This window comes from Myotis nattereri (genome assembly GCF_964212035.1).
Source record: "Myotis nattereri genome assembly, chromosome: 3".
NCBI classification, from domain to species: Eukaryota; Metazoa; Chordata; class Mammalia; order Chiroptera; family Vespertilionidae; genus Myotis; species Myotis nattereri.
This window is the reverse complement of record NC_138077.1, coordinates 76,826,844-76,850,411: the sequence shown is the minus strand read 5'-3', so window position 1 is coordinate 76,850,411 and position 23,568 is coordinate 76,826,844. Positions and strand designations below refer to the sequence as shown.

General features: G+C 36.7%; 1 protein-coding gene across 1 annotated transcript in view; it reads left to right on the top strand.

Annotated features, from left to right (window-relative positions):
* Window positions 1-23,055, top strand: part of ZPLD1 (zona pellucida like domain containing 1) — a gene marked incomplete at its 3' end in the record, with an annotated part of 41,927 nt that extends 18,872 nt beyond the window's left edge. Inside the window, exons 3-10 of the mRNA XM_081088246.1 lie at window positions 579-760; window positions 3,163-3,235; window positions 8,333-8,430; window positions 9,754-9,834; window positions 14,854-15,025; window positions 16,272-16,380; window positions 22,441-22,470; window positions 22,880-23,055. Of these exons, the coding sequence (XP_080944372.1) occupies window positions 579-760; window positions 3,163-3,235; window positions 8,333-8,430; window positions 9,754-9,834; window positions 14,854-15,025; window positions 16,272-16,380; window positions 22,441-22,470; window positions 22,880-23,055 (921 nt within the window). The remainder of the gene's footprint in view (window positions 1-578; window positions 761-3,162; window positions 3,236-8,332; window positions 8,431-9,753; window positions 9,835-14,853; window positions 15,026-16,271; window positions 16,381-22,440; window positions 22,471-22,879) is intronic.
* Between the last annotated feature and the right edge of the window lie 513 nt (window positions 23,056-23,568).

The following is a 23,568-nucleotide window of genomic DNA, read 5'->3' as shown; positions in this document are numbered from 1 at the left end:
CCTGCCAATGAGGAGGCTGCTCGTGCACTGTGACCACTGCTACGATGGAGACAGGCATTGCATGTGCTGTGGTGGGGGCGGGGTGTCAAGTGTCCTAGGGAAGATGAGATGCAGGGCAGGATTAGGATGCGTCATGGTGAAGTGGGGAAAGAGGAGGCAGAGGAGTCCGCACAAAGCCCTGAGCAATAAGGGCCTAAGGGGCTGGGGCTTTACTATTAACCATGAGTGGGAGCCAGGAGACATGAAGCTAAAGTGGAAAACAAGATCAGATTAATCGGGATCTTTTAAACCATGCCACAGAGTTTGGAATCATCACGAACATTTTCAACATTTCCAATTACTTGTTATAGCACTATGAACGTATAATCTCTTCTTTATTTATGAACTGTCTTTGGTGGTAAATATAAAGTTTCATTTAGTTCAGACACATATAATCACTTCAGGATAGCATTATGTTTGTTTAATTTTCAATCATGATATGTTATAGTTGAAAGAGACCCTAAGAATGACCTGGTCTAATGTTTTATTTTACGTATGAAATGCTGTGATTTATATATAGCTATTTACCATCCCAACAGGTATCCACAGTTCCTGGAGTCAGTGCTTATGGAAACACAACTTCAGTACAAATAGGAAATATTTCAGGATACATTGATACTCCAGATCCACCAACAATCATCAGCTATCTACCTGGGCTTCTTTACAAATTTAGTTGTAGTTATCCATTGGAATACCTGGTTAATAATACACAGCTTGCTTCGTAAGTTCCATTTTATTCTTGGTGTCTCATATTGCCTTTATGTTTGAGTCATTTTTTATCCTTAAAGGAATTATAAAGATTTATAAGGATTTATTTAGATGAATTATTAGCACAATCATTAGCACAACATTGTTTGTTGAGAGTAGCCAAATTAATGTAATGGAAACCCTATTAAGCCCTATTAGGTCTTATCTATCTATCATCTATCTAAATTGTTATGGTCCATATCAAAAGCTCGAGTCAAAATATATATTATATGTTTATATACTTACTAGAGGCCTGGTGCACGAAATTCGGGGATCAGGCCTAAACTGGCAGTCGGACATCCCTCTCACAGTCCTGGACCACTGGCTCCTAATCGTTCACCTGCCTGTCTGCCTGGTCACCCCTAACTGACCCCCCTGCTGGTCTCATCGCCCCTCACTGCCCCCCTGCTGGCCTGGTTGCCCCTAACTTGCTCCCTGCTGCTGGCCAGGTCACCCCCAACTGCCCTCTTCCTGCCGACCTGGTCGCTCCTAACTGTCCCCCCTGCCAGCCTGGTTACCCCTTACTGCCTCCCCTGTTGGCCTGGTTGCCCCCAAATGCACCCTCCCCCCCCCCCACCAGCCTGGTTGCCTCTAACTGCCCCCCTCGCCAGTCTGCTCACCTCTGACTGCCCCCGCTGCCAGCCTGGTCACCCCCAACTGCCCCCCCCCACCGGCCTGGTCACCCCTCATGGCCCCCCTGCTGGCCTGGTTGCCCCATGCAGCCTGCTTGTTCAGTAATTTGGTCATCCATCACCAACCCCCCTGCTGGCCTGGTCATAGGCAGCCAACTTGTAAGGGCATGAGGGTTAATTTGCATATTACCTCTTTATTATATAGGATTATATATATTTCCCTCCAAATTAAACCTCAAACTAATCAGGTGTCTGCCTCAGGTTCTCCTTGTACCCTTCAAAATAGCCCAAGAACCTAAGAACTCTGGGTGCTTGTGCAGTCCAGAAGGACCTGTCATATTTTTAGTGTGTAGAACATTCAGTAATTACCTTGTTGGGTTTGTGTGGCTTCAGTCTCTGCCATATGCTCATTGTATTCTGCTGTCTCAAAATCTGAGGCATCACCTGCCCAGATGCTGATGATTGGCAAAGAAAGGTGGCATGGCCCAGAGCCAAAGAGCTCCAGCTATAGACTGAGTTCATAGCCTTTGTTTATAGTTATGTATCCATTCATTTTTCCAAAAACACATATTCCAAGACAGTTATGTCCACATCTTATATGATAAAAGCCTAATATGCTAAGTGTCTGGTCATCCTGTCATCTGTTCAACCAATCAAAGCATAATATGCTAATGATATGCTAAGGCCACTCAACTGCTTGCTATGATATGCACTGACCACCAGGGGGCAGATGCTCCAACCAGTAGATTAGTGTGCTGCTGGGGTCTGGCTAATCAGGACTGAGACAAGCTGGACACGCCTTGGAGCCCTCCTGTGGTCCCTCCCTGGCTGGCCAACCTCCTGCATCCCTCCCCAGCCCTGATCATGCACCAGTGGTGTTCCTTGGCCTGGCCTGTGAGATCAGGCCAAAACCAGCTCTCTGACATCCCCTGAGGGGTCCCGGATTGTGAATTCGTGCACCGGGCCTTTAGTTACAAAATAGAAGTATCTTTGACAAAATGGGATGATCTATAAGAAACTTTCCCTTTCCAATTCCAGGGTTTGCTATCACAAAGGTATAGTTGTTGTTTAATCTTAGTTACAAGGGAATGTGAAGAACACATTTTGCTTCAGATAAAAAACATTCATAGCTGATTTTAATGGCACAATGATGTTAAATATTTTAGTCAAAAAGAAGTTTTTAATATGGAAAACAAGATAAGAAAGGCCTTGAGTCTAATGGATACAGGGGTAGAGAAAAGCAGGTCTTACTCTGCCCACACTCTATCTCCACACTAAACATATACCTGAGCTCCACTGTGCATGGACACTCATCATTCAATTATTTAATAAATATTATTGGTGTATAATATGCACCATGCCATGTTCAAGTAGTGAACAAAGTAAAACAAAATCCTTGATCTCATGAAACTTCTAATAGAATTGATGAAAATATATGCACATCAGATTCAAATACTGCAAAAAGTCTCAAATAGGTAATGCAAAATGAGGGAAAAGATGCTTTTATAAATTAAAAAAAAATTATAAAGAACAGTTTGTCTTTACTTTTGGCTGTTCTTGCTCTTTTATTATCTATCTCTAGTGATTTAAACCATATGCCCACTCCAATCAGGCCATACTTAAAAATATAACAGGCCTACTTAAGAATTTTAGTGCCTTAAATCTAACATTAAGGTATAGCCAGAACTTTTAGTTTGAAATTCTATCAATATGTTGGGTTTTTTTTCCCCTAACTCTATTTTAGGTCCTCAGCTGCTATTTCTGTGAGAGAGAACAATGGTACATTTGTCAGCACTTTGAACCTGCTCCTTTATAACGTAAGTTGACGGGTGAAGGATGTTATTTTCTCTCCCACTGTTCTGAGGAACCATTTATGCAAATGGATTTTATATAAAAATCTACTGAAAGCAACATTAACTTTGTTATCCTTTGGTACATTTATCCATTTTTCCTACCATTTTTCATAAATCTTGGTGATAAAGGTGTAATAAAAATTTATTATTTCCTAAAAGTTGATAAATGACTTAAATTTATTTCATAAATGTGGTTCTGCACAGTTATTCTAAGTGTCTCTCTACTTTTAAGTGTATATGTTTATTTATGTGTGTGTGTGTGTGTGTGTGTGTGTGTGTAGCCACAGTCAGGGTCAAGATTTGAAGAATAATAATTTTGTATTAAAAATATAGGAAAAATCCAAATGACATTTCTCTTGAAGGCATGCTTGGTTATGAATGTGTTAATATATTTAACATGGATTTTGATTGATGTCAATTCTGTCACATTTGAAATAATTTGGGTTGACTACATAATATTACCTAAATGTTCATCATGTAAATATCAACAGTGGCAGCAAAATATGAAAAGTACATGAGTTTCTATTTTTAGCTCTAACATTAATCCTTTAAATGATATTTTCATGTTGATTAAAAAATTATTCATACATTTTAAATGCCTGATTTAAATATCAATTTTTCAATTTATCAACCAACATTTCTGTAAATTATGAATCTGATTTTTACATTATTATTTATGTCATCATGGCACTGAGTTATAATTCACGCAACTGATTTAAAAGTCAGTGCTTTATACTTTGAATATAATGAGCTATAAATATTGTAGTAGGACATTTTCCAAAGGCATTTTAAAAATCATGTTTATAAGTTTGTAGTCTGACAACAGAGAGTTCTAAATAACAAATTAAAATCTATTGGAATGAAGATTGCTTTTGTTGGTATGATTTTCTGTCATTTCTAAACTTTCTTATGTAAGAAGCTGCCAAGTTACTTGGTTCTATAATTTCAGGAAATATGTGCCAATATCTATTCCCAATATGACCAAATGTTTATTATTATTGTGAACAATATCTTAATTTGAAAAGTTTCTATTTGTTGATTTGTATGTGTAAGCTCCCTGAGTCAAAATGACTGGTGTGGATTCACTATCATTTGCTATAATTGAGTGAAACAAGAATGATAATTTCTGATCTTAAAAAAAGTGAAAAATATATCCAGATGGTATTTGATATTCATACTAGGGGCCCAGTGCACAAATTCATGCACCTTGATAGTAACTGTGGACTGCAAGGCTGTGATGCTGTGGTAGGCACAGGGGCGAGTCTCGGCCCATCCTCCGCTCCCCTGCCCAGCCCCTTCTGCTGTGGCCCCTGGTCCGCTCTCTGGCTGCAGCCCCACTCCCTCTGCTGCTGCTCTCATGCATTGACGGTGCTGGCCCCCTCGCACCCACTGACAGCACGGAGCATTTGGGGCCAGTGCCAGCAGTGGGTGCAAGCAGGGCTGGTGCCATCAGGGAGTGCGAGCAGCAGCAGCCAGCCCCAATCGCCCCTCAGGAGCAGGGGGAGGTGGAGAAGCCCTGAGGGGCATTTGAGGCCAGCAGCCACTGCTTGCACCCACTCATGGTGCTGAGAGATTGGGGCTCGTGCCAGGTGCCAGCAGCAGGTGTGAGTGGTGGCTCCAGCACTGGCAGCAGGTGTAAGGAGGGCTGGCGCGGGCTGCAGGTGCGAGCGCCAGGCAGGACTGCGGTGTGCAGGAGCAAAGAATTTTCCATAACCACCAGAGACTCACCCCAATAACAGCAACTGGCACCCTGCCTTGGTCTGGTGCTCCCTGCTCACCTGCTCCACCATCCTGCTGCGGCCAACATCTACCATGTTCTGCACGAACCCCCTGGTGGTCAGCACACATCACAGCGACCAGTTGTTTGGTGTTCAGTTGTTCCACCATTCAGTGTATTTGCATATTAGCCTTTTATTATATAGAACTAGAGGCCCGGTGCACAAATTCATGCACCGGTGGGGTCCAGCCAGCCCACCCTGATCAGGGCGGGGGGGAAAGGGCCAGGGGCAGTTGGCTGGCAATTTTCATATTAGCCTTTTATTATATAGGATATTCTGTGAAATTAAACTATTTTCTCATTGGAAAAGCAGAAAATCAAAATTTAGACATGATAATTTGAGGAAAACTGTTAAAATATTCCCTTTAGCATTAGAAATAATGTAATAGTACCATTGCTAACTAGGCATAATTTTTCAAAAGAGTTTTTTAGAATATTAATGCTAAATAAAAGCCTATGACTTAATGATAACCTTAAGATTTTAATTCCATGGTAAAAGGTAAAGAATTGTTGGATATCAGACTATCAGTGAAATACGTAGTGCCAGAATACTTCTCATTTTTAATCAGTTTGAAATAAAAATATTACTAATTGTTGAATTAAAAATTAAATTGAATTTTAAAAGTTATTTAATAACTAATTATTTAATAGAGTTCAACCATTTCCCAAACTTGTTTTTTTTTAAATTTTTATTAACAGACTTTATTTTAAGAGCAGTTTTAGTTTTATAGAAAAATTGACCTGAAAGTACAGAGAATTCCCACAGATCTCCTCTGTCTGCAGCCAACTTCTATTATTTTTGAGTATGTTTGTTACAGTTGATAAATCAATATTGATGTAGTATTAACTGCAGTCCATAGTTTACATTTACTTTCACATTTACTTAATGTTCTATAATCTGTGGGTTTTGACAAATATCTATGACATGTGTCCACCTTTACACAAGAGTTTCACTGCTCTAAATTACTTAAAAACAAAACAAAACAAAACATGGGACCATAACAATATTTTTCCAAGTTATAAGGCATCACAAAGCTAGTAATTTGTAATAGAAAAATGTTTTAGTATACTTTCACTAATTAATCCCAAATCATATTTATTACTTGTTGGAAACACTAACATTCAGCTACCCAAATGTGATTTTACTGTAGCGCTTCAAATTAAATAGTATTTTAAAACCATGAAGATCTCTATCTTCCTATTTCACGTGAAGGCACTTATTTCTAACCTTTAGGAATGATGAAAAGTTGCATTATATACTTACTACTCTTATTCTCCAGTTAGTCATTTGGAGAGGAAAGTTATGCTTACCCAATTGGGATTCAGCGCAATTGTTTATTTCTATGTGTTCTGGGATTCAGTAAATATTACTTAGAAAAATTTATTTATGAAAAGTAATGACTATATAGACTATGCTATTTTCATATATGGGACTTTCAGTTGAACTGTGGTCTTATTTCTGTGCAATATAAATATATCATTTTCTCCTCTGCAAAAATAGAAAGTGAGGTTGACCTGTGAATTTAAATCATACCTAAATATTAGTTGTCTTCTGAACAGATACAAAAACAGTAAATCTGAAATAATGAATGTTTTAAAAGTTGAAGAAAAAATCTAAAATAAACGCAATTTATTTTAGAGACAATATTGTACTGACTAGAGTAAATACATCTATCCAAAATAGTCAGAGAACTACCTTTTAGAAGCAATTTTAGGATGAAAAATCTGATGATTCATGGTTAAACCACATTATTTGCAAATGATTTTGCAGTATAGTACTTATAAAGAAGTTTCTTCTGGACATTATTGATGCAAGTATAAGAGAAAAATGCTGCATAGTTAGAGAAAAATTACTTGAAAGTTCAAAAAGGGAGGATTTAGGGTTTGGCTACTGTCATGGGTTGTGAAAGAATTCACAACTGAAAGAACAGATATAGAGAGAAAGTTTATTTTACTTTCCAGGAGAGGAAAGGGCCAAGCATTGCTAGTCAATACAGCGCAGGGAAGAGAGGTTGGCCTACTGTTTTAGGCAGTGGCTATTAGTAACAAGGAAGAAAGGGGGATTCTGTTGAAGTTGAGCACATACCAGGGGTTATCTTGAAAAGTTACCATTTGTTTGCTTTCTAGGAGATAGTACCGCAGATGTTCTAGGGAGGTGTCATCTCAGTATTTCTCCCAAGCCTGTAAAACAAGCTTAAAGAAAAAGTTATAAATAATTTAAGAGGCTTATTTAAAGGTTAGGAGAGAAGGGAAATTTTCTACTAACTAGAGATAGAGACTCCTTGGTGTGAATTATCCTTGAGTTGTGGAAACAGCAAGGAGGAGGGGGATGCAAGAATGTAGCCTTGAGAGTAACTTATCTTGTACCACAGTATAAACAGAAGAGCTAACAATCTTGGGGTTTAATTACCAGGTGTTTTTCATAAATTGTGGAAGGCCACAACAAAGAAAAGGAAATGTCTTTTTCTGTCCTTACAGGGAGCCAGAAAGATAATTAAATAAAAATACTACCTATCTAAAATGGCTAGAGGAGCTATTATCATTTATCACAGAAATAAAGGAAATAAGTACAGCATATCATCTCTCATTTATCAAGCTTATTTTGGAATGAAATATTCCACATGATTGCAACTTTTTAAAAAGTTAAACATACAAACTATTACTGTATTATTTTTGCTACAAAATAGCAATATCTTCAGAGTTACTGAATTTGGGGAAACAGTTTACCGCCAGACTAAATGATTTGACAGTTTACAACTCTATGGCATGCATTTTGACAACTTGGAGAACATGTTGATCTCTTTTTTGGGTTTTCTATTAAATTTTGTAATTTGAAATTGCCAGAATAGTGATTTTGGGTAAATACTTTCCAGCGTATAGACATTCAACTCACATGGCAAAGGGCTTAAACTAAAGTAGATGTAATTTAAATAAACTTTTTAAATAAATAGAATGTTAGTTTAAGTAAACTGAATATTGACAATTGAATATGAAACAAAATATTAACCATTGACTATTAACAATTAAGTATAATTTAAATTCACTTACCATCAGATATTGTAAAATAGGGAAAAAAGATTTATGCATGGGAAATAATTTGTTACTTGGATATGGTTTAGGACAGTTTTGACAAGAACTAGAAGATTAACTAGGTCCTTTTTGGAGTTGGTTTGTTAGATTTACATTGATTTGCCCCCTTTTTGATGACATTACTGTTTTAAATGGTAAATATGCTATTGTTGGAAAGGCGATAATGTATTGTTTATTTTTTTTTTCATCATTAGGATTCAACCTACAGTCAACAGTTAATTATCCCGAGTATAGGATTGCCTTTAAAAACCAAAGTATTTGCAGCTGTGCAAGCCACTAATCTGGATGGCAGGTACTTTCACACTCTTCTCTCTTGTTGGTTAAAACATTTTTGTTGCCTAAAACCTCATGAACCATGAAGTTAGCTCTCATTCCTTTTTAATTTCAAAAACACTGTCGTTGCCACAATGTTTAATCATGCTAATAAACAGAAATAACAAATTACAAAGATTAAGGGTTAACACTAATTTTTATGTCATTAATTGGAAAATAGCAAGTCTTCCTATAAAGAAGGAGGGGTAGTGACTGGAAGAGGGCAAGGGAGATCTTCTGAGATGCCAGAATGTTCTTTTTTTTTTTTTTTTCTCCTGAAAGATGATTAATCAGATGCTATCATTTTGTGAAAACTTATGATTTGTGTGCTTTTCTATTTGTATGTCACTATTCAATAAAAAATGTTTATTAAAAAACCAAAGCACTCTCTCCACAAGAATCTAGACCAAATTTGTATAAAACAATCCTCAGAAACATCTCTGTAAAGAAAAACCACCAAAAAAAAAATCATTCCATTTCCATCTGATACTTAGAAAATTTATAATGATCAAAATTGAAAGAGAATTCAAAAGCTAAAAATCCAATCCTGTCCTATAAAAATTTAATATGTAAATGGCTTATTTTGGGTTTCTCACATTTTATTACTTAAACTTTGTATCCTGAAGAGGTTATAATACTCTAGAAATTTGGTTCTATGTTAGCTTCTCTCTCTGTCTGTCTTCTTTTATTGGCATTCAATTCCCATGGATTAGTAATTTTTAAAACACCAGAGTAGGAATGAAGTAATGTATAAATGTAGGCACAGTCTGGCCTTGTGGAGGAAGGCTGTGTCTTTGCCTCATGGCTTTCTTTTACATAACACAGTATATATATATATATATATATATATATATATATATATATATATATTCCCACTCCCACCACTACTGATTCTGGCATAATGTAATGTGTGTGAGTTACACACCAAACTCCTTTGATGTATGTGGTATTATAATATTCTTGTCATCTGTTAGAGACAGTAACTTCTAGAAACAGATGACCATTGTTCACAGTGAATTTAGAAGCATCTATGCAGCTCACTTTTGGGTTTTGTTTCCTCAGGCTTTGACCACTCAGTTGCCTTGTACACACATCCATTTGATGTAGGATGGCAACTTATTACAGATTTTAAAACACCTTTGAGTTTAGGAGAATGTCTTAATCAATAAGAATCTTCTGCAAATAACTAATAAAAAACTATGTTTCATGCAGTAAGACAGTTGTCAATATTTACTTGCCCTAGATTAGTAACTAGTACCTAAAAGGAGTTGTGATTCTAGATTATGTTTGCCTCTTCCTGCAGATGGAATGTCTTAATGGATTATTGCTACACAACCCCATCAGGGAACCCAAATGATGATATTCGGTATGATCTCTTCCTTAGGTAGGTGTCTAAGTCTTGCATTGATAGCAAAAACTAAATTGTAGATAATTAAATTGGAAAATACAAGCCATTGATAAAAATTATCGGGTACTTCTATAGTTTTTAAATATAAAGTTTTACATTTTGAACTTTTAGTCCTTATAAAACTGTAAGTATAAAAGTTGAAACCAGTTTTCAACAAGAAATGCTGATAAGGCTATTGTTGAATGAGAGTTGCAAGTAAGTTAGGTTCATCAAAGATGTTTTATTCATGTTTAGGATATATGGGAATATTTCACTGTCTTAGCAAAAGCAAGGCTAGGCTACTATTGTCAATAAAAGAAAGGCAGTGGGAAGGTACTATTTATTCACAGCTAGACTGACTCATCGCAAGTCAAAATGAGAGTAAAGTTAAAGTAATGGTCTAGATAATTTAGACCCCAAAATGCTTTTCTCCATCTATCAGTATTTAATATGGAAGTATAAAATAGACTCCTACTCCTTTTTTATTAGAGTCAGTAACTTCAGCTTCATTCCCCAATAGACAGTGATAGAGTGAATGTAATCTAAATTTGGGGAAAGGGGACATTGATCATAAAAACATTCAATCATCTCAGTTCCCTTTCAGCATTTTTATCTGATAGCAGAACAGACTTGAGAGTCAAGCAATGGCTTCTAATCATCCTTATAAAATTCAGTTGGCTCAGATCACTGCTGCTTATTGACACATGATGCGAGTAATATGATGAGAAACCAAAAGAATCTGTTTATTGGCTAATCAAGGTGAAGATGATGTTCAGAGGTTATGGTCAAACTGATACTCATATCATATTGGTGGAAATGTTAATTTGGGCAATATTTTTGATAAAATTTATCAAAAGCCTTAAAAGATTTCATGTCCTTTGGATCTATTTTTTTCCAAATTGGGAAGCATATTCTAAAATATTGATAATTTCCTGGTCTATCAGTGCTATTTAAAATAGAAAACATGGGAACAAACTGTATGTTCAGCAATGAGGAAATGGCTAGGTGAATTATGGAGAACCAGTAAATTGAGAGCTCACCCAGGCACTGCAATCATGTAATTATTTATAAAATAGAAAAAAAAGGTTGGTTATATTTTACTTTTTTCCTTTCTGTGTTCTCAATGTTTCTATACTTGAAATATAGAGTTCTTAAAATTTAAATGTATTAAATAAGGAGTGAAAGAATGATATCTAATTATATATAGAGTTAACCTCATTTATGTTATAAATGATAGAAGTGATTGTAAGGAAATACATAAAATTGTTCACAGAGATTACTAATTCATGGTGAAATTGTGGATAATTTTGTTTTGACATTTTTCTTTTTCCAAAATGTCTATAAAAATCACAAATTGCCAATGTGGAGTACAATTATCAGACTTCTATCTGGTATGACCATGATTTCAGCTTAGTTCTCAATCTTTTTATTTTTCTTGTTGGAAACTATAGAAGAGTGAAATGCATAACTAAAAGAAGTCTCCAAAATGCCATTTTCAGTAAAACTAGGAGGAAAGAAAGCCCATTGAAAGTCCAAAATGTGTTAGTGTTAATAAAAGCAGTTAAGATTAAAATAAAATGATGGAATGTGCTCATGAATAAACCTGAGAAACACAGGGCTGAAACTCTCATGAATATAAATTTAGAAAGGCAGAGAAAATTCAACTGCACAATTACATTATTAAAAAATATTTTCCTGTCATTGTAAAACAGGAGGGTGGCCCATGAATTGGGGAAACCATGAGGAAGGTCATTAATATTCTACATTTTACCCTATGAGTTCCCAGGGTAAAAACAAAACAAAACAAACAAACAAACAGGTCTGGGGAAATCCAACTCTTTCAGATATGAATGGTCAATAAATGAAGGCATTTCTGACAACGTTCCTATATACTACAAGAGAAATGTGAAAAATGTCAGAAAAAATTGTTAAAGATGAATTAAACTCATTAGGAAAAATATTGCCATTAGGAAAAATATTGCCATGTACTGGTTGGGTAGCTCAGTTGGTTGGAGTGTCATCCCGTACACCAAATTTGTGTGGATTTGATCCCCAGTCCAGTTGTGTACTGGAGGTAACCAATCAATGTTTCTCACATTGATGTTTCTCTCTTTCTTTCTTTCTCTCTCAACATATCCTGGGTGATGATTAAAATCTATACTAATAACAGGGTAATGTGCTAATTAGAACAGGAGACCTTCCGGATGTCCTATAGGACAAAGCCATAGTGGCAGGCTGAGGCAGAGGTGGTTAGGGGCGATCAGGCCAAGAGGGGAGGGAAGTTGGGGGTAAGCAGGCCAGCAGGGGGGGCCAGTTGGGGGTGAGCAGGCTGGCGGGGGAGGAAGTTGGGGGTGAAGTGGCCAGCAGGGGAGGGCAGTTGGGGGCGAGCAGACCAGCAGGCAGAGTGGTTAGTGATCAGGCAGGCAGGCAGGTGAGCAGTTAGAAACCAGCGGTCCCGAATTGCAAGAGAGATGTTGGACTGCCGGTTTAGGCCCGATCCCTGTGGACATCCCCCGAGGGGTCCCAGATTAGAGAAGGTGCAGGCCAGACTGAGGGACACCCCCTTCCTGCACAAATTTCGTGCACCAGGCCACCAGTAGTAGTAAGAATAATAATAATAATAAAAATAATAATAATAATAAACATTGCCATGAAACAGATTTGTAATTAAACAATCTAACAATAATTTTGTTTTACAATTTAAGAAGTAATTATAGTTATGAAGATACAATCAAAAGAACTCAGGTCAGAAAGGACAGTAAAATGTAAGGCCATGAAAATATGAAAAGAGAATTGGGAGACTTTTAGATGAAATAGAAAAAAACAAATCTATTACAAATGGAGGACATAATTAGAAGGTGTGCAAAGGAGAATAGACACAGCAGACAGCACAGTGTGGGGCAGGGAAGATAAATATAACAAATGCAATTATAAAGAAACATATGTGAAGGAGATGATAAAGAGGTTAGAGTAGAAACAATAGAAATAAAATATAGCAAAATGAACGAAATGCATGTATAATATGTGTAATTGGAACCCCCCAAAGAAACCAAACTAATAGAGTAAAAAATATAGCCCAAGAATACTCTCCTAAATTAAAAGAAATTTATACCAACATAGTGAAAGAGTGCATTGGATAATACTGAAGCTTTCACAAAATGGAAACTAGAGGAACAAAAGACATAGTCAGAAATATAATAACAGTGAAAGACTGATTACTCTCTCTCAGGAAACTTAGTTCTGGTGGCCAATAATTAAGTAAGGATATAGGAGATTAAATGGCATAATAAATAAGCTATATATCGATAGCTAGCAATTTAAAACAATATCAGAAAACAGAAAGTTCTTTTAAAAAACATAAAATAGAGAAGTGCAAGGTACTCAAATCAAGAAAAAAGTGATAAAGTACAACTCCATAAAAACAACACCAATAAAACGTGGAGATAAGGAAGGTATAGCCCTACCAGAAATTATAGTTAATAAAATCTCTAAAATTATTCAATAAATGTGATACTGTGCAAGACCAGACACATAGATGACAAAAATTTTGGAAAAGTAAGCTGAGAAATATATCCAAAATGTTGGGGATCTACTATATGGTAGGCTGTGATATCGCAAAGCAGTGGGATAAACAGAGATGTTTAAAATCGAGCTGGATAATGGATAACCATGAGAAAATATAGCACTAGATCTATACTTCACTCAATACACCATAATAAACTTTACACAGATTATTAACTTGAGTATAAAAACTACCTTTAAACGCGGTAGAAACATATGTTAACATAGAAATATTTTTAAAACTTTGAAATATGGAAAATCTGTCTTCAGCCCTAAAATTAGACACCATAAAAGAAAATACTGAAAATATAACATAAAAATAAAAGTGTGTATGTGTGCAGACACACACACACACACATACACACACACACACTGTGAGGAATGTCCAAAGCCAAACAACAAAGTAAAACAATATGGAACTTATATAACAAACAAGGATGCCCTCTTCCTAACGTTTAAAGAACTTGTAGGAATCAGGATGGAAAGGCCAATAATAGAAATTTGGGCAAAGGACATAAGCAGTTTTCAGATTAAGAAACACAAAGTGGCTCTAATGTATATGAAAAAATGTAAATAATAATTATATGGCAATAGTTTATTCTTCCTATCAAATAGGGAACAATCCAAACATTTTTCCATAGGTTTTGTTCCTGTAGCTCTGGGGGAAAATAGGGATTTTTTTCATATATTACTGAAAAAGTATAAAAATATAACAATATTTATAGAGGGCAATGTAGCAAACTCTATCAATTAATCTCATAGATATATTGCATAGATACCCTGCACATGTTCAAAATGCTGCATTATAAGGCAACCTATTATTTACTCTGTTTGTAAAAAGCAAAATATTCCAGGATACACAATTAGGTAACTAAATAAACTCTGTCAAATGGAATACTATACAGCTGTGGATAAAGAATGAGGAGGCTCACTAAGTATCGATATGGAAAGATCTCTTATGGTACATTGCCAAATTTTTAAAAAGGCAAGGTTCAAACATATAGATTGTGCTGTAGTTTGTGCAAGAAGGAAGGAACAATAAGGATATGTTGCTTGTGCTTCTCTTTGTACGTTCCCTGGGAGGACACAAGGCAAGTGGGATCACCTCTGGCAGGTTTGTACCTGGATGTGACTGGTATGGACAGGGTCAAAGATGGGAGGAGACTTTTCACTATATATACTTATAGTTTTTGGATTGTTACCATGTGAAATTACCTCTAAAATGTGACAGTAATGTCATAATCAGGAACTGATCTATTTATGTTCTATGATCAAAGTCATTCTTATCATATCTGTTGAGCTAGCTTATTCTCTTATTAAATGTCTCTAGCACGGCATGATTTTGTTAGCTTTTAATGTAGTGGGGTACTTTTAAGACTGCAGAGATTTATTTACAAGTCCCAGTGGGCTGGTAATTTCCAATAATATCCTGTTTTCACATTTTCTAAAATGCAGCTGTGACAAAGATCCACAGACCACGGTCATTGAAAACGGTAGAAGCCAGCAGGGACGGTTCTCCTTTGAAGTATTCCGATTTGTGAAACACAAGAATCAGAAAATGTCCACCGTCTTCCTGCACTGCGTTACCAAGCTCTGCAGAGCTGATGACTGCCCCTTCCTTATGCCAGTATGTTTCTGAGCAACTTTAGTCTAAATTGTCAAATTGATCTACGCTGAAAGGTTATCAAGTGCTCACTGATTTCTATAGTGAGAGTGGGTGTGCATCAGGTCAAACTGTTTGCGGTAGGATTTATTCATTCATCCAGTGGAGATCTATTGAACGCCGACTTTGTGCCAAGCATTGTACTGGTGATACAGAGATGCATGCATGGATTCTGAATTCAGTGAGCTTATCCTTTAGGAGCGGGAAATAGTGATGAAGTGAAACAAGAGAAAAATGTTATGGCACAAGGCAGATGTGGATATGGGCTGTGGTAAGAGGCAGTGCCCATCATTGTGAGAGAGATGAAGCAGAAGATATTGGGAGGGTTGGTGGAAGAGATGAAACTTGAACTGTGCCAGAAGATGGATGAACCCAAAAGGAAAAAAAAAAATCAAGACTGCGAGAGACCCTCCATGCCAAAGAATGGTCAGAGCCACAGACACTTAAACAGAGTAGCCAGGGAACCTCCAGTACTACAGTAAGGCTGTGGAGCAGAGTGGAAGATGATGAAAAACCTGAGGAGGGGGCAGGGCTGGCACTAGAAAGGGAGATTGGGGCCAGCTGGCCTAGTAATCCCTTGGATTAAAAATGAAAAGCTATAAAAGGTGTGACTCTGAAGTGCTTAAAGCCATCACATAAAATATAGATCCATTTACTAGGGAATAAAAAAAATTCTATTGCTGACAGACCTTCTTGGGGTCATGTCAATATTAACCTGAGAAAAATACAGGCACATTTTATAATATGAAATGACTTTAGTATGTTTATATTTATGTTCAAATTCATGAATTTCTGTACCGTTATGGACTAGTTTAGTCCTAACTAGCTATATCAGATGGGGTTAAATGGAGAGTCCACATTACCTGGGCTCTGTGCTGAGCAACATTTCAGGGAAAGATTTATTAAAGGCTTGAGAGAAATAAAAGAGGAAAAGTTTGATAAACACAGCTCTTTTTTTCAGGGGAGCCACTGAGCTGTGTAAATTAATGAGGCAATGCACTACTATAATGGGAGGAAATAAGAAATGTGGCCACGCCAGGATAAGAAACACTGTAGCAGTTATATGTAAAGTAATTAAATAAATGCACAGAAGTAAATGAATAAAATTAAACATGTGGTATCTCTTCTAAAAGAATCTGCTTTCCAAATGGCCATAAAGAAACAATTTCGTGCCAGTGTGGAATTTCATTTGTTTTCATTAACTCCTCAGAGTTGCAGCCACAGAGAAAGGAGGGATGCAGGGAGGAGGACCACTTGGAGCCCCCAGAGCACGTCTGGAAATGCCATCCTCTCTGCGGGGCCCATCATTACGCGGAGTGGTAAGAGTGCCCCCCTTTTGTGTGTAGTAATCTTCGGTTACAAAATGGCTTGTTAGTTGGCTTCTAAGGAGAACACAAAGTGGTTCCTAAAGAGCGCTAATGAACTGTAAGACAAGATAAACTGCTAAACAACTTTAATTTCACAGTAGTTTCCTGTTTACTCAACTTACTCAAAGGGCAGTATTGTCTTTATCACATTTCCCTTTACACACACACACACACACACACACACACACACACACACACACACACAGAAAGTATACCATCCTGGACAGTTTCACTTGCCCTTCCCAATTCACTCTACTTTCCCCGCCCTGCCCTCTGCCCCTGAAGACTGGCCTATAGGCGGTCTTGCCATCCAGTTTCTGGTTGGGCTTGGCCAATAGGTGGCGCTGTCAGAGAACGGGAGTGAAGTCCACCCATCTCCTGCCAGACAGCTCTCTCCACAGAGCTGGTCTCAGAGCTGGTCCCTCCCCTTCACCCATTGCCCAATTAACTTTACTTTCTCTTATGAATTCCCTACATTTTTATTAATAGTCCTATTAAACTCTCCTTAAATGGCCCAGTTTGCGTACCCTTTCTTTTCTCCCAGGATTCTGAATGTTACATAACCCCGTCTAATGTACTCTTTCATACTCATGAATCTACTAATAAATCAGCATGAAACCAGAGACATCCAGAATAAAACAGACATGCAGTGTAAAGAAAACAAATTAAATTTTAATTAAAAAACACCTGAGTAGTTCCATCTTTTGCCCTAACAAGCTTTGTGACTTGGGAATTTTATTTTAGTTCTGTGGGCAAATGTTCCTTCATTTTTTAAATAAAGGTTTTTTAAATAAAAGTAGCTATAAAGATTCTTTCTAAATCTATAGTTCTAAATTTGTCTTAAAAAGCAGAATTCTGATTTGGGTTATATTGTAATATTTTTTCTCTATTTTATATTAGCCATAAGTCGATTGTTGTATTTCAATTAGATTATCTTTACCTTTTTTTCCATCCCACAGTGAAATTTTTTTTTTGCCTGAAGTAGGTAATTAAGCAAAAAGTGGTTTGGGCTTGAAAAATCCACACGATTGCTTTATTCATTCCCCTGTGTTTGTATTGACATAGCATTTAAAAAAGCTAACAGGCCTTTTAAATAATGCATACATTTATTAAATATAAAATTTAAGACTTAGTCCACACTCCTGAGGGTTGGTATGTGTTTTGAATGGTTTGAAAAGAGCTAGTTGGTGGTTTATAAAAGGCCCAAATCTTATCTCTATTTAACTGTCTGAAATAGCTTCTATAATCACACTGCATGGAAACTCAGCTCTTGTTGCCAATGATTAGGAATGTTTTGGGGTTGGTACAATAAAAATATTTTTATTTCTATAGAGTGTGTCTAGTGTCAGTTTGCTGTAAGAAAAGAACCTTGAAAGTTGAGTAGATGGCTTTTCCTCTTATTAACCTCTTTGCCTTCCCTTTTACTGGAACCAAATTGAATTTATTTATTTTTTAATTTAAATATTACACATTTCAAATAATTTGCTAGTGTAAGATAATTTTCAAAAAGACCAAATTTTCTATAGATCACCAAGTAGAAGTTTCTAAATAGCTAACCAGCGATTCAGGTTTGCAGGTTTATTCATTCAAAGTATCAATGTTAAAAACTCAACGAAGTAATGCCTTTAATCACAACACCACTGATGCCATGCTGGTTTCCTTCCTTTCTAAGTTCAACGTGCTTTTACCTCATGGGTGATATTTAGTCCCAACACAATGAGGTTGTCTCTTAGTCACCTTGGGCTCTCCACTGGCAAAGCTCCCAAAGGATTATGTTCAAACATTACAGATCTGCTTCCTTCCTCTCTCACTCTCCGTGGATTTATTTTTCATAAGTTAGATAAATAGCAATAGGATGTTTCTCATTTTTTGGTGATCATGGTGATCTCACTGTATAGAGGACCATATATAACAATGTTTCCTAAATAATGTAATTAGTTACTAAATAATATTTTAAATTCCACGTAAACCCAGAATTCAGGAAATCAAGCTGTATCCATCCTCAGGAAATCCAATATAAACTTAATGTCCTGCTTAATGACCAAGGCAACCTTCTTTCCTTAGTTTCACTCTGTTTTTACCGTAGGTCAGCTAGAATTTATCTCTCCAGATCCTATGGCCGATTTTATAGAGAGAAGTCCAATTTCAGGCTTGATTTGCTCTGGTCAAACCTCTCTGATACTTGCAAGTTTTGCTTTTTTTTTTTTTTTTTACTCATTGGACCACTCCTTTCCCCTAGACATTTGGCTTAGGTCAAGTTTAATAAGATGATAAACCCCAGAACTTTTGTTTTGTTTTTGTGTTTTAATGAGATCAAATCCATTCTGGTTATTTTTACCCAACGTTGTTAAATCATTTTGTTAGTTGATTTAGGAAAATATTTACATCCTCAAAATTCAAATACCCACAAAATTCCTGAAGTGTTATTCTTTAAGATCCAAAATACTAAAACTGTTTGGTAGGGAAATGCTTATCATGTGGTACAATTCTGGAAATTTAAACGTATCATCACTGAAAAACAATAGTAACAAAGTTTATTTACATAAATTCTAATGGAGAATTCCAAGACAAACTCTTGTTCAACTACTCTACTGAGTATTTTGGGTAGTTAATAATTCACCTAAGTGAATTTATTTAACCCCTATAAGGGATAGGCACTCTGATAGGAATTTGGAATATAATAGAGAACAGGCCATAGTCTTTGCTCTCAGTGATCTCAGAGTTCAAAGGTAGAGAGAGACTATGAACAAACATAACGAGGTGGAAAGTAAGAAGTTTGAAGGCTCTGAACTTGAAATATGTGGTTCATTTTACTACATACGTAATTGAAAATTTTTTAAAAAATAACTTGTGCCCAATTGGTGTAGCTCAGTGGACTGAGCATCGTCCCATGGACCAAGAGGTCCCAGATTCAATTCCCAGTCAGGGCACATGTCCAGGTTGCAGACTAGATCCCCAGTAGAGGGTGTGCAGCAGGCAGCTGATTGATGTGCCTTTCTCATCGATGTTTCTCTCTCTCTCTCTCTCCTTCTCTCTTCCTCTCTGAAATCAATAAAAATATGTTAAAAAATAGCTTGCTCTAAGAAAGAAAACTATTCATCTTGCATATATCTTTGTACTAATGTTCTTTTTTCCCCATTTATTTCAACTACTTATATGAAAGAAAAGCAGAGAATGATAATTTATCTGCCACATGTGGCTTTGGAACAGCTGTGGCATTGCTGTGACCACTTTTCTCCTATTGGTCCTCAGCTAACATTGTGTTTTTGAAGAACCCATCAAGTTTAGTATTCTAATATGATCTAATTCCAGAAGGTATATTTTGGCATATATGTCTATGTTAAGAACAAGAGGACATGAAAACAAACAAACAAAAAACAGGAGTGTGGCCCTAGCCTGTTTGGCTCAGTGGATAGAGCACTGGCCCAGAGACTGAAGGGTGGTCTGGGCGTGTCGGGGAGGCAACTAATCGATGTGTCTCTCTCACATCATGTTTCTCTCTCTGTGTCTCTCCCCTTCTCTTCCACTCTCTCTAACAATCAATGGAAAAATATCCTTGGGTGAGGATTAACAAAAATATAGAAAAATAATTTAAAAAAAATACACAGGAGTGTGTGGTGACAAAAATTTTCTAGAAAATGTCTACCTCCCCTTTCTGGGCTCAACGGTGCTTTGATTTGTTTCTTTTTTTAATTGCAATGATACTAATATTGCTGGGCATCAGAAAAAGCAGCCAGATCAAATTATTTTCTCAACATTTATCCACTATCAAATACAATTCCATACACTGTTCAAGTATTACATGCTTTGATTTCAGCCATCTGCCAAACATAGGATGCTTCCGGTTTCAGAGTCCTAGAACCTGGAGCTGGTATGGCTCATGTGGCCTTGTGTCCCCACAGATATTTTGTTCACAGCCAAGTCTCCGTGGGTGACACCTGGGTATAGGGCGCGGCTATAGGGTTAAGCCTCAGACTGACTTGTTGTCAAAGCCGCAAACAAGTCCCAGCTTAGAGGGCACAGTCCTCTTAGCATAATTAGGCTTGACCTTACCACGCTCCCTACATCCTTCCTGGGTAGCTAATGGGCTGTGAGAGGTGCAGCAAGTGCTGCCAAAACAAGTGAAACTCACAAGAACATTGTAACTATGGTGACCACTACCTTGTTTACCTCTGGCTATAAAATAAAGGCTCAGCTTGCCTCTGGATCTCTCTCTGTGGCCTCAGCCAGGCACAGGAAGATCCACCTACACCCAGCTTATTCTCTTTGTCTGTCATTTCTTCATCCTTCACCGTCCTCACTCAGGCTTGTGAACCCTTGGCTGAGCTGGCTCGGCACACTGGGATATTGTTTTTACAGAAATGTTGGAGATAATGTGGGAGAGGAGAGGATACTCTGACTTTTCTTATTAACCTCAGGATGCAGAAAGTAGTTGGGGTACTTTTGTCTAATTTGGGACATATAGGAGAAAGGAGCTTTCTATTTTTTTAAAGAAACATGTTTTAGAGCCAATGAGTTTGATTTCTAAACAAAGAATAACTGTTAGAAAAATTTTTAGAGTGTTATATATTCTCCTCCATGTTCCAGGGAGGCAGTTTGCCTTAAGAAAGAGTCACATGGACCCTCTGGGTGAATTGATCACAGTTCCTTCATCCCATCTCTTTCCATGAAAAGAAAGTGTCTATAAAATGGTGTTGCTTGGAGGTTAGGATTTTCCTAAGGGTGCCTTATAAGGAAAATTGGAGCTGTTTTTCTTTTTGTCCTATAGCAATGCACCACACCATTCTAAAGATTCCCAAGAATGTGTGCTCCATTAATTTTGGGCATTGCTCTTCAGGGATCAAACAGAGGAACCATCATTTCTGCCAAGACTCACATGTCTGAAAAGAAATGGCATCAGATATTTTATAAATATCTCACCAAGTTCTCCCATCAATGGTTTCAAACGCTAATCCTAGAGTTTTGAAGCTTGAGATATTCATCTCTGACTAAAAATATTTTTTCATACTTGGCTAGTTTATATTATTTTAGAAAAAAGATGCTGAAACTGAGCTTTTACTTAAACACATGTTTACTTTATCAAAGAGGCTGTGACAGATGGAAGTTTCTTCATCTTTACAGTGGGGGTAGCAATCATATCCAAACCATATGGTTATTATGAGGATTAAATGTGATAAAATCCAAAACAGCACTTTGTAAACTGTATGGCACTACATACACATTAATTGTCATAATATTTATACTCCAAAATCTGTCAACTGCACTAATTTTATGGTTCAAATAACAGTCACAGACGCACACACAACCACATATTTAAACACAAATACAAAGTTCACTCATTGTACAAGCTCCAAGGGTTAATTGCTATATGATTACCAAACAGGTAGTGAAGCCAAGTGAATGTGTTCATTGCATCTATTATTATGTTTGCCAGGAAAAAGTGAAAAATCAACAGCTTCCTAGATGCAAATTAACCTACAACTCAAGCTCAGACTTCATGTTTCCCTTTCAGTTAGTTATTAAGTGTGAATTTATCTTCTTGGAACGTAAAATGATGTTTTGCTGATTACGATGGGCAAATTGGCAACACTTAAAATAGAGCAGCACTAAATAATGAATATTTCTCTATAAGAGAATAACAAATGGCAGGATATAGGGCTATAAAAAATGTAATAACTGTTAACAATTACTGCCCCCACTAACATGACTAAAGAGATAATGATGAAACAAAGCTGGCAGAAAAGAATACAGAACAGTATATTTTGCAATTATATTTGTGGCAGTGTATGGGCTTGGGAAACAGATAGATGATGAAATTTTTCACATGTGGAATGGAAAATTGGAAAGCAGAATGGTTTAGGAGAATTTTTGTTATCGATTGCCTTCCCCATGGAGCTTGTGGGTGAAGGTGAGGAGACATGTTGATAAAAAGTAATTATAGAATTATAATAAACATAGACAAATATTTGGAGACATAATATTGCTATTCTTTTTTTCTTTTTCCCCTTCCAGATGAGACTCCAACCAACAATTCACAGCTTGGTAAGATAATTAACATATACTGAAACTAAAATGATGATTTTTTTAATTTTAAAGTTTTTTTGGTGATCAGTTGCAAATTCATAATCAAGTAAATATATTATTAGTCTGTTATATTTTAAATAGCAGTTCACTGAGGATTTCTGAATTCGTATGTGACCTATTGGTCAATTTTTATTGAATTTTATAGATGACCTATTACTTTTGTTTGCTACCCTGTGGCTACCAAGCTTCTAAACAATATAATCCTTTGGTTGTTGAATTAAAAAATAGTCACATAGATTATTGCTTGATCTAATGTCATGCTGTTATTCTGTAAGATACCGATGGCAGATGTTTTTCATATATGTAGGGATAAGATAACATGAATCTAACATTGGGCTTTCCACTGTGTTTGTCTTATTACTTACAGGTTCTCCAAATGCACCTCCTTTCCAGCTGAATGCTGTCACCAGCGCACTGATATCAGGAATGGTCATTCTGGGCGTCACAAGCTTTTCCCTACTCCTGTGCTCACTGGCCCTTCTACACAAGAAGGCACCCAATAGTTTGGTGTTGAATGGCATAAGAAACCCAGTCTTTGACTGACTGTAATAGGTTCTTGCTCTGGAGAGAAGGCTCACTGTGAGACCGCAGTCAGTGTCCCATCTGAAATGAATGTGAGCCAGCACTTGATATTTGTAGGTTTGGTAGATTTCACAGTGTAGCTCTTCAGCGTGATGCTAGTGAAAGAATTTTGATAATATTGCTGTTGTCTCTTATGGATGTGGTCAGCCATATCTGTATGGCACCAATGATTATACTGACAACAAGCAAATAATATTCAGGATTTATATCTTACAGGATAAGTCATATTTTATTTTATTTCAATTTTATTTTGATTATTGGTTATAGAGATAAAAGATTGGAATAGAGGGAAAAAAAGGAATTTTTTTTTTACATTTTGCCCCATAAGCATTAAAACCCAATGCACTGGCATTTAGATTTACAGTTCTGAAATGAAAATTGTTTTTGTTTTATTCCAGATAGTTTCAGCTTGGGGATATACTTGGGGATTGGCCAATTTAGACACCTGAGATATTTTGGACTGATTTCCCAAAT